At 16.5% G+C, this 13,083-nt stretch overlaps 2 protein-coding genes across 2 annotated transcripts; one reads left to right on the top strand and one right to left on the bottom strand.

The window, feature by feature from the left end:
- Positions 1-443: 443 nt before the first annotated feature.
- PGAL8A_00132100 (conserved Plasmodium protein, unknown function) lies at positions 444-8,104 on the top strand (the record flags this gene model as incomplete). Its single annotated transcript, XM_028674848.1, has 3 exons — positions 444-1,988; positions 2,323-7,719; positions 7,955-8,104. The coding sequence occupies 3 exons, from the start codon at positions 444-446 to the stop codon at positions 8,102-8,104; spliced, it is 7,092 nt and encodes a 2,363-aa protein (XP_028526438.1).
- Positions 8,105-9,105: 1,001 nt separating this feature from the next.
- On the bottom strand, positions 9,106-10,428 carry PGAL8A_00132000 (cation/H+ antiporter, putative; the record flags this gene model as incomplete). Its single annotated transcript, XM_028674847.1, has 1 exon — positions 9,106-10,428. The coding sequence occupies one exon, from the start codon at positions 10,426-10,428 to the stop codon at positions 9,106-9,108; it is 1,323 nt and encodes a 440-aa protein (XP_028526437.1).
- Positions 10,429-13,083: the final 2,655 nt, after the last annotated feature.

Raw genomic sequence — 13,083 nt, 5'->3', positions numbered from 1 at the left:
TTTTTTTTTTTTTTTTTTTTTTTATTATTATTCTTTTCAAACATATTAAAAAGTATTTTTCTTTAAATAGAATAGAAAAAGATTAAAAAAAAAAGAAAAATATCAAAATGTAAAACTGAAAAACAAAAGTATTTCAGTAGTATGAAATATCAGTATTTTTAATTTATTTTTTTTTTATTTTTTTTTGTTTAACAAATGTATATAAATAATAATATTTATCGAAAATGAAATCAGCTGATAAAGGAATATATATCATAATATGAAAATTCAAAAAAAAATACTTTAAAATATAAAAGTTTAGAAAGAATACTTTGGAGTTAATAGCACATTTTGTTGTAGTTATTTGTATTATTTCTGTTATTTATTTTTTTTTTCTCATCTTTGATTAATTTAAATTTTTTATATTATTTTCCTTAGAATATAATTTTAAAATTTAAGGTAAAATGGAGAGAAATGAATTTTATAAAAAATATCAAGAATATTATGGTCATAATGTAGATGAAATTCCAAGTATGGTAGAATTTAAAAAGATAGAATTATATGATTTGTATTCAAGTGTAATAAATCATGGCGGATATTCATGTGTTAGTAGAAATGCTAAGTGGCTAAAGATAGCAAAGGAATTTGGTTTAATAAATAAAGAAAAAAATATAAAATTAATTGAAACAAGAGAAATAAAAGAATATTATCTAAATTACCTTAGAGAATTTGAGAGAATACATGATAATATTAAAAAAGGGAAAATTGTAACAAAAAAATATAGAAGCTATTCAAGAATAAATAGTTTAGAAATGAAAGACAAAAAAAAATTAAAAAATAATAAAAACAAAAGTAAAATCGTTAAAGATGAGAATAATTTAAACAATTTATATGAAAATTTTTATTTCAATACTCATAATGATATAACAGAAAAAAATAATTTGATAGATAACGATAATAATGTAAATAATACAAATTATATGAATAATGTAAATAATACTAATTATATGAATAATTTAAATAATACAAATTATATGAATAATATAAATAATACAAATTATATGAATAATGTTAATAATATAAATAATATAAATTATACAAATTATACAAATTATATAAATTATATGAGTAATTATAATAGTGATACTATTAATTATAAAGGTAACAATAATAATAGTGATAATAATAGTTTGGTTAACTTTACTAGTAATGATAACAATAACTTAAATAATAACATGAATATTATGATTAATAACTTTAATAATTACGTTAATAATATTCATTATATAAATAACTTTACAAATGGTAATTATAATAATAATAATAATAACCACATGAATAATAATAATAGTTATATGAATAATTATTGTATAAATAGTGATATTAATAATAATATGCCAAATAACATCAATATAAAAAATGAAGTTAATAACCTTAATAATTATGCAAACACTAGTTATATGAATAATAATTACATAAATAATAATCACCTAAATAATAAAGTTTTAAATAATAACAATATCAATAATAATTATTTAAATAATAATTATACTAATAATGGAAATAATGTAAATAAATTTAAAGCTCAGAAATGTATAGACATCTATAGATTATTGTTGGCTATATATAAAAGAAAAGAAAAAATTGCTGATTTCATATTCTGTTTAAATATATTTTATTCTATATCCACCATGAAAGATATTGTATCAATGAAACAAATTAATATTATTATATGTTTGCTTTTGCATACTTTGGAGGATATTTTTAAAGTTTTTTATGAAGAATTTAATATTAAAAAAAGATCAATAAATATAATGATAGAATCATTCTCTCAATATTTAATAAATAATAATAATAATAATAAAATTATTAAAAATTTTATACACATTAATAGTAATTACATGATGGGATATTATGAAAATTTATCCAAATACAATGAAATAAAGAATGAGAATATAAAGAAAGATAATGATAAAAAAAGTAATTTAGGGGAATATAATGAAACACAAGTAAACATATAAAAAAAAAAAAAAAGATGATAATATATTAGCAATCATAATTATACTAATATATGTTTAAAAAAAAGATAATGTAATAAATTGTTTTCTTTTTCTATAACAATTTAAAAAAAATAAGAATTTGAAGTTTCTATTTTTTTTTTTTATTTTTTTTTAATATAAAATTATTATAATTTTTTTTTAATAATTTAAAAATATTAAAACAAAAAATTAAGTAATATAATTTTACTTTTTGTTTTCCTAAATATATTTATAATACCTATATGTATACTTTAATAAAAAATGAGAATTTCTTTTTTTTTTTTTTTTTTTTTCTTTTTATTAGGCTGTTAAAAATGAATATGATATAGAAGATTTAAACAAAAATGAAAATAATAATAATAATTGTAAAAATAGTACTAGAATAATGAACATTTTATTAAATAAAGAAATAAAAGTAAAAGATATTATGGACTTATATTTATCATATTATGACTACTATAAAAATAAAAAAAACAAGATTAAAAGGATAAAAAATATGAAAAATATAAAAAAAAAAAAAGAGAAAAAAAAAAAAAGGAGGGAAATAGGAATTACTGATAATAATGATACATTTCATTTTTCTAATTCTACTTATTCTAGTAGCATTAATAGTTCTGATATAGAAAATATAATTGAAAAAAAAAAGGATGAAAAATATACTTTAAATTTTTATAAAAACAAGAAAGACGAAGACGAATTTCTAACAAAAAAAAGTTGTGTTGAATTTATATATCTAATTTTATATATAATAAATAACTTATTTCTAATTAATAAGTATAATTTATATTATTCGTATATAAAAATATATTATAAGAAGGAAAGAAAAAAAAGACAAAATTATAAAAGTTTAAAAAAATCTAATTCTTATGAGTTTTTTTTAAATAAAAATGATGATTTTTTAAAAAAATTAGATCATTCATCTTGTGATCAATTAAAAAAGAAAAGGAAGTTTGATAATCAAAGTTTATCTAACTCAAAGGAAAGTTTAGATGAAAGTATTTCACAAGAAATTTCGCAAAGTGTATCATCAGCATCATCGTCAATATGTAGTATGTATAGTTATAAAAGTAAAAAATCAAACAAATTAACATTGAATAGAGGAATAACTAGATTATATGCAAAAATTTTAAATAATAAAAAAAAAATATCTAGAAAAAATGAAGAATTAAATAAAATAAACTTTAATGAAAGTTTTGAGAAAACTCATAGAATTCCTAAATCTAATAATTCATGCGAAAAACAGAATTTGCCTTTAATTACATTTGAACAAGAGGATATAGATATGAATAAAAAGACAATACATAATAAATTTTATGAAAAAGAATTATTTAATTGTACTACTGATGATATAAAAGAAGAAAGTATATCGAAGAATTATATTCCTAAAATAAACAACATAAATCTAAATAAAAGTAATTGCAATAATATTTTTTTAAAAAATCCAACGTATAATATGAATGATGGCAATTTTAATCAAAATACAAACTATTTTATGCATAATAATTTGAATTCTTATAATTTAAATCATTATTTGAATAACTTTAAAAATAATTATAATAATTCATTGAAAGTTTATTCCCATTTCTATAATATATTCAATCATAATAACAGTAATAATATGCTTATTAATAATTTTAATATACATAATAATTTAAGCAACCCATACAGTAATTATATAAATTTTAAAAACAGTAAGAATAATATTAATACACTTTGTAATGGATATAATGAATGTTTTAAAATAACAGAACCTATTAATACAAAATATAATGATGATATAATCATGAATGATGAAAAAAATACAAATAAAGACTCATTATCTTACGAAAAAAAAAATGAAAATTATAATAACCTTGAAGACAAAAAAGATAATAATAACGATAATAAAATAAAAGAAAGAAATAATAAAACATATAAATTCCTTGATATGAAATATGAAAAAGTAATAAGTGATAATGAAAATAATATTACAGAAAGAGTAATAGAAAAAGAATTAAATATTGGGGATAATCTGAATTATCAAGAAAATTACAACGATAAAGATGAAAAAAATAAATTTAATAAAGAGGATAATAATTGCAATAATGATGATAAAATAAATAAAAATATAGAAATAAGTAATAATTACAATGGAATTAATACTAAAAATTTTAATAAAGACAATATTAATGAAAATAATATTATAAATGAAAGTAATAATAAAAACATTATAAATAGTAGTAACGATGAAAATATTGTAAATAATAGTAATGATAATAACAAAAATAACAAGATTCATCATGATAACAATAGTAATAATAATAGTGATTTCACTATTAATAATATTAGTAGCAAAGATGACACAAATGATTATAATAATAAAAGTGATTGTAGTGATAATATAAATTGTAATAATAATAATAATAATAATAATAATAATAATAATAATAATAATAGTGATTGTAATGATATTAATAATGATTGTAGTGATAATATAAATTGTAATAATAATAATAATAATAATAGTGATTGTAATGATATTAATAATGATTGTAATGATAATATAAATTGTAATAATGATAATATAAATTGTAATAATAATAATAATAATGATTTTAATAATAATAACAGTGATTGTAATAATAATAGTGATTATTATAATAATGATAATAATAATAAGATAAATAATAAGAATAAGAATGAGAATTCTATAAATAATAATAGTGATGAAAATGTAATAAATAATAATTATAATTATTATAGTAATATTATAAATATAAGAAATAATGATGAAAACAGTTCAATTAATATAAATAATGATAATAATAATAAAAATATTACAAATATAAATTATCATAATATAAGTAATGATACTGAAAATAATAAGAAAAATACGAAATATTTTAATAATTCATGCTCATTTATAAATAATAATAATTCACGTAATTTAAATTATATTTATCCAAATAATGATAATATGAATAATTTTGTAAATTATAATTACACAAATATTAATAATGATAATTTTTTATACAACAATGAAAATCATAACAATATTAATTTATCATATCCATTTAACATTAATTTTTGCAACAATGGTTTTAATTATTATAACTTTAACTCAGAAGAAAAAATGAACTGGAATTTTAATAATTTATTTATGTTAAAACCTTTATTTGAAGGAAATCATATATCTTCAAATAGTAAGTGTAATCAAAAAGACATAAATAAATATTTTATGATCAATAATGATTTTAATGTTAGTAATTTAAACAATTATTGTTACAAAATTAATGATAATTCTCCTATGTTAAGTAGTTATGTTAATAATATAGATAACATGACTTGTATATTAAATGATAATAATAATTATTATATTAAGAATAATAATGATAGAAATAGAATTACTAATAATGTTTGTGTTACTAATGTTAACAAAAGCAATAATGAAAATAGAAACAACGAAGGTATTAATGAAAATGATGATGATGATAGTAATATAATCAATAATAATGATAATAAAAATATTCATCTAAATATAAAATCAAATAATAATAATAATAATAATAATAATACAGAATATATTTCAGAAAGTTCTTATAAATCAGTTGAAGATAATAATAAACAAAAAGTAAGAAAAATTTACAGAAATATAAAGAACAGCATGTATGAAGATATGAAAAAAATTTTCAATCAAAAAAAAATAAAAGAGAATAAATATAAATTAATGCATTATTTTGATTTAAGTAAATTTATTAGTCTGTTTGAAACAATATTTTTAAAAAATTTTGAAAATATTCTCTATCATGAAAAAGTTGTTCAGAATATATATATTAATATGTTTATTTGTATTGATATATTAAATAATGAATTAAGAAAAAATATTTCTTTAAAATATGTATTTTTTCCGATAAATTTTTTAGAATATAAAAATAAGTTTAAGATTGTTGCACATTTCGATAACAATAACAAATTCTTAGTAAAATCTAAGTGTTTAAAAGTAGAAAATAAAGAAATTAAAAAATATGATATTTATGAAAGAAAATCAAACAAAGGTAAAAAAGAAGATAGTTTTAACATAAATGAAGATAGAAATAGTAATCCACCTGAAAATTTGCATAATGATAAAATAGACAATATTTATCTTAATAATTTGATATATTACTCAGAATCAGAAAGTAGAGAAAATATTAACTTCTTAGAAGAAACAAATGAAAAAGAAAGAAAGATTGAATATAAGAATGATTCAAGTAATTATGTAGAATATGAAAATAATGATTTCAATGAGAAAAAAATTCCTATAAAAGAATTAAATGGATATGAATATAGAAAAAAAATGAAAAGATTATTTTTAAGGATTTTTAGGAAAAATAATAACAAATATAATATTTATAAAAAAATTGATTTAAAATATTTAAAAGAAAATTATAATTACTATGGTATGATATCTTGTAAAGAAAAACAAAAGTATAAAAAGTCTATAATATTAGACTTACATGAAATTACGAAAAAAATTTTATTAAAAGTATATAAACGAGTTAATAGTTATTTAAATATAGCTATTTTATCGTTGAATATATTAACATATATACTATATTTAATACCTAAAAAAATGTTTGTTGTATCTTTTATTCCATATATTTTAAATAAAATTATTAATGTAAAATGCATATACTCATATTTGAACATTCCTTTATGTATTTTAAATTATAATGGCTTTCTTTTTTTAGAAACTATGATGAAATTTATTACTCAAATGATAATAAATAATGTCATTCCTATGCATTCATATATATTGTCATTTTTGCGTATATGCTCAGTCCCTTTGTATATATTTTTATACTTTGATATACCATTATCTCATACACTTATCCTTACTTCGTTATCAGCTATATATCAACTAATAACATATGATGCTAACTTTTTAGCAACAGGAATTATTAAAAAAAAAACTTTTAATGAAGAACATTCATTAAATTCTGATAAAAATAATAATTCAAATAATATAAAAAAGAAGATTTCAAAGAATTGTAAAAAACAAAAAATTTTCGATAATTTAGAAAAAGAAAATTCAGCAGAGAAATCACCAAAAATGTATGAAATATATGAGGATAATATTTTATCAAATGAAATATATGAATGTAGAAAAGATAATGAAAAATTTAATACAAATAAAGATGAGAATAAAAATGAAGATGAAAGTGTATATGAGTTAAGTGAAGAGAGAAAAGCGTTATTAGAAGACATATTTTTAAGAACTCTTTTATTGTTTTTGAAAAAATCCATTTATTTTAAAAGCATTTTTAATTCTGCTAATATAAATGAGAGGGAAGAAATGCTAATAGATAGCAAAAAAGTTGAAACAATTTTAAATCAATTTAATATTAATAAGGAATTAAAAAAAGAGCAAAATGAATTATATTTTTCTAATATAGAGAATAAGGTTTTTTACTTACATGATAATTTACTTTTATATGCACTTGATAGTTTAACAATTTCAAATCATGCTAAAGATATTAAAATGTGTAAAAACATAAAAAAACAATATGAAAATTACAGTACTGCGGAAAATACATTTTCACAGGATTTTTTATCATCAGAAAATTCAGAAATACAGAGGTTAAGCATTTATGCTCATTCTATAGTATCTATTCTTTTGTTTTTATCATCTCATAACATTTTGTGGGAGTGTTTAGCATCTCATATTCCTTTAATTACTCATGTAATTATAAAAAAATATGCGTTCAATATCAAGAATAATTTTTTATCATCAATTTTTTTATGAAATTCAACTCAATATATTCATAGAAATATTAATTTTATTTAATAAGTTGATTACATTATAGGAAATATTTTATCTATTCAATTTATAATTATTACTTTTAAATTTTTACTTTGCATATATTTTTATATATAATAAGCTGATTATAATTTTATTCTATTTTTTTCATTTTTAGGTGGCATTTATTCAAACAGATATTACTCCATCCTTATGGGTCATTTTAAAAGAGTATTATTTCCGAAATTACATGAAAGAAAAAAAAAGTAGGATAAATTCTAGTAAATATCTTGATTCCAAAATTATAAAAATTGAAAAAGTTAAATGATGTTTTTAAAAATACCTATATATACATTTTTTTCCTATTTTATTTTTATTTTTTTTTTTTTATGTGTTTACAAAAATATATTTAGTACATAAAGTACATACTTTTATTTTCACATTTATATTATCTTTATTTATATGTAAATGTAGGTATGACTTTTACAATGTGTAAAATATTTTTTTATTTTTCTTAATTTTTCAAAAATTAATGGTTACCTACTTTTATTTATTTATTTATTTATTTTTTTTTTTTTATTTAAGTTTTATATTATATGGTCTTACAAAAATTTTTTAAGATATAATTTTTACAACTATAAAGATTAAAAATAAATATATTTTTATTTTTTTTTAAAAAGTATAAGTTGAAAAATGTAGTAAAAAAATTACTAAAAATAATGAAGTATATAAATTATATATATATATATGTTATATTTTTTACAAAAAAAAAACAAAATATGTCTTTACAATTCTGTATAGCATTTCAAATTAAAAATATAAAGGGTATAGATTAAATAAGTAATAATAATAAACTAATTATGAAATTAATAAGCAAATACATGTTAAGAATAGACAAATATATATGCAAATAAAAGAAAAATAAGTGAATATCAAAAATTAAAAAAAATATATTTATATTTGCTTAGAAGAAAGAATTATAGATATTTAAAACAAAGGTATATCAAGATAAAAAAAAAAAAAAAAAAAAAAAAAAAAAAAAAAAAAACATATATATAATTAACAAAAAAAAAAAAAAAAAAAAAAAAAAAAAAAAAAAAAAAAACATATATATAATTAACAAAAAAAAAAAAAAAAAAAAAAAAAAATGAAATAAACAAATTAAAAGAAATTACTGATTTGTAATAAAAATAAAAAAAACTATACATGTATATATATATTTTATTTTTTTTTTTTTTTCTGATGAAAAAATTGCTATAATTTTATAAGCTTTGTTAAGGAAAATAAAAATATTTTAAGAAAACAAAATATAAAATAAAAAAGAAAAAATTATGTTGTATCAAACCAAAAAACAACACTAACAATAAGATATGCTGAGATTAATAGGACTCCTTCTAACCAGTTACTTTCACCATCCTGTACAATTGCCATAGTAACGATAACAGAAATAACTAAAATAACTGTAGATAGAGGAGAAAAAGCTAAAGTCATTGGTTTATTTAATATCCATCCAAATAAAACAGTTACTGGAACAACAAAAAGAGCAATTTGTGCAGATGACCCAACTGCTACACCCATAGTTAAATCTACTTTGTTTTTAATTGCAACCGTAACTGCTGTTAAATGCTCTGTAGCATTACCAACAATTGGTAAAAGAATAACTCCTATAAAATTTTCTGATATGTTATAATATTTTATAACTGATTCAATTGTGTTAACTAGATATTCTGAGTGAATACTTACTAATAAAGTAACTAAAATTAGGAAAAGAGATCCTGATACTACAGATAACTGAGGAATTTCTTCTGTCATTTCTTTATCTTGGAACAGTGTAATATGTGTGTATAATTGAAACAAAAGAAATAAACAATATGTTAAAAATATTAAAACCGCTGTTATTCTTGAAACTTTCAAAATTATTTCACTATTATTATTAGTAGTAATTGATGATACTGTTGGCATAGTTATAGCCAAACTTGAAAGCAATAGTAGGGAGGTACTGCAAGTTGCTCCCTTTTCATTAAATTTTTGTACATGGTGATATAATCCACCAGCAAAAAACGACATTCCTAATACTAATAACAAATTAGATAAAATACTACCTAATAATGTACCCTGAACAACATTTATCAATCCTGCATTTAATGCTTGTATAGAAAAAATCATCTCCATTAAATTACCAAAAGTTGCATTTAATAAACCACCAATTATCTCTCCTGTATGCAAAGCTAAATCTTCTGTTATATTTCCCATAAGTGCAGATAGTGGTATTAATGCCATAAAATTATAAAAAAATATATATATATCTTTACAACCTAAAAAAGAACTTAATATTCCTATTGGCACAAATATTAAAAATATATTTAATTTTGTATTTAACATATTATATAATCCTATCATGTCACTTTTCCTAGGCATATAAAAAGATCCTATTTCTTCAAAGTCATAGTTTTTACTTATATCTTCATCATATACATCTGGTGGTACATTATTACATAATAATTGTAGATGCAAATTTCTATTTCGAATTAAATTTGTATCATTTAAAACATTTGAATTTTTAAATTTTTTAGTAGGGGGTACATTTTTATTTAAGGGTTGAGATATTGTACGTCTTACATAAGACGTTGCACGAACTCTTCCCATGACCATTTTTAATCAAAATTAATGTAAAATTAAAATATTAAAAAAATTAAAGAGATAAAAGAAAAAATTATAATAATAAATTTAATAAAAATTATAATAAGAAAGTATTAAAATAATAATAAAAAAAAAAAAATAAAATAGAAAAAAAATATATTGAACAATATTAAGAAAGCAAATAAAGAGAAAATAATATTTCATTGGTAATACAGAGATATAAAAAAAAAAAGAAAAAAAAAAAAAGAATATGTTAACTACTTGTTTTTATACATATATAAATAATAAAAAAAAAAAAAAAAATAATATTTAGTTTTAGCTTCTTTTTTTTTAACATATTTCTATATGAAATTTTAGAAAATTAAAAGAAGAATATAAAAGTGTAATTCTAATTTGTTTACCTTATTACTAATATCATATAATATATTCATTAGAAAAAAAAAAAAAAAAAAAAATTTTATAAACTAAACATTTCTTAGGTTCTTATTTAATTCTTTTATAATATAAATTCTTTAAAATTTCATACTTTTAAGTTGTATGTTTTAAGACTTTGTTATATAATTTTATATTTAAAATTTTTTTTTTTTTCAAATACATTTTTTTTTATTTTCATATATATTTTAAAAATTCTATTAACTCATTCATTTGTGTAAACAATTATAAGTTTACTTTTTTTTTTTTTTTTTTTTTTTTTTTTTTCTATCCTACTTGGTATTCATTTTATATATTTGTTTACCTTCTTTATTTTTTGAACCAGGTTTTATGTATCCATTAATCTTCATTATATATATAAAACTAAAAATAATATAATTTCTAAATATATTCTTTTTATATTTTTTTGTAATTTAAATTATCTTTTAATATATTCTAAAGAATAAATAGAATTTTTTCCTTTTCAATATATATATAAAATGAAAATAAACCAATTCAATTAGAATGAATAATTTATATAAAATAAGATGTATATATATATATATAAGTTTAATGGGATAATAATCAAGTCAATTTTTTTTTTTTTTTTTTCATTCTATTTTTCATTTTTAATGTATTTTTAATAAAAAAAAAAAGAAAAAATGAATAAAATGTAAGGATGCGTGTGTTGTTATAATATTCATGTAAATTTTTTGTAATACACATAATTTTATTTAAGAAAAAAAAACTAAAACAAATAGTTAATAAATAAAAAAGAATGATTAGTTTTTTTTTTTTTTTTTTCTCATAAATGTCAAATATATCAATATATTAAAAAAAAAAAAAAAACTACATAATTTTGAGCAAAAGAAAAAAGATATATCTTATCTAAAAATATAAAAATAATATTATGTGTAAAATTAAATAGTACGTAAAAAAATCATACAAAAAAAAAAAAAAAAAAAAAAAATCTTAATTTTTTTCGTTTTAAAAAGGATTTATAAATATGTAACTAATTTTGTTCAACATATAATATAGACATAAAAAAAATAGATATAAAAGAATATATAATTTTATTTTTATTTAAAAATTTTTTTTTTATTTATATAATATATATTAATCTTAATAAAAATTAAGAATTAACATGAAAATTTATAAAGTAAAAAGATAAAAGAAAAAGATATATGAAAAAGTAAAGAAATATTGAAAAAAATAATTAAAAAAAGTGGGAAGAAAAATTAAAATTATAAAAACACAGAATTATTTTAATAGTTCATTTTACATAAAAAAGGTTATTTAAAAAAAAAAAAAATATTGAAATAAAAAAATGTTAGATAAATGAAGATATAATATATTTAAAATTTCTATGAGAAAAAAGTGTAAATTTATAAAATCATAGGAATCCCTTATAATATATAAAGGCTTATAAAGATATAAAAAAAAAAAAAAAAAAAAAAAAAAAAAAAAAAAAAAGAATAATATATATATCATTTGCAAATTCTATATAATTTAAAAATAAAGATTTAATTTTTGAAAAGAAAATATTTTATCATGTTATAAATAAATATATAGTTTTAAAAATGCATATATATATATATATATATGTAGATACATTTTTTTAATCTTTCAGATTTGAATTTTAATTATTTATATTACTAATAAATTTTATCTTTATAAAAAAAAAAAAAAAATAAAAATAATAATAAAATGAATAAATTAAAAACAATATATTAATTATTTATATTTATAGTAATTTCTTTATAAATTATTTTATTTTATATTAAGAAAAGATAAATCATAAAAATGTTGTATAAATTTTTTAATCTTATAAAAAAATCATTTTTAAAAAAAAGAAAAAAAAAAAAATGAAGTTATAAAAATTCTTTTAAAAACATAATTTATGTCATTATCTTCGTAATAATTTAACTTTTGATTTTTTATTTAAAAAAGATAATTTTTGTAAACACATTTTTTTTAATTAGTGTTTATATTATATATATATATATCAAAGTATGATTTAATACAATTGTTATTTTTTATATTTACCTATGTAAAGATATATGTATCGGCATAATCAAATCATTTAATTTTTTTATTATAAAATATGATTTCCCGATATTGAAGAATTATTGTATAAATATATATATATATATATATATTTATTTATTCATTTATTTATCTATTTTATTTATTTATTAAATTGATTTTTTTCTTTTTTCCCTTTTTTTTTTTTTTTTTTTTTTTTTTTTTTTTTTT

This window comes from Plasmodium gallinaceum, assembly GCF_900005855.1.
Source record: "Plasmodium gallinaceum strain 8A genome assembly, contig: PGAL8A_v1_65, whole genome shotgun sequence".
Taxonomy (NCBI): domain Eukaryota; phylum Apicomplexa; class Aconoidasida; order Haemosporida; family Plasmodiidae; genus Plasmodium; species Plasmodium gallinaceum.
This window is presented reverse-complemented; position numbering and strand designations above follow the sequence as displayed.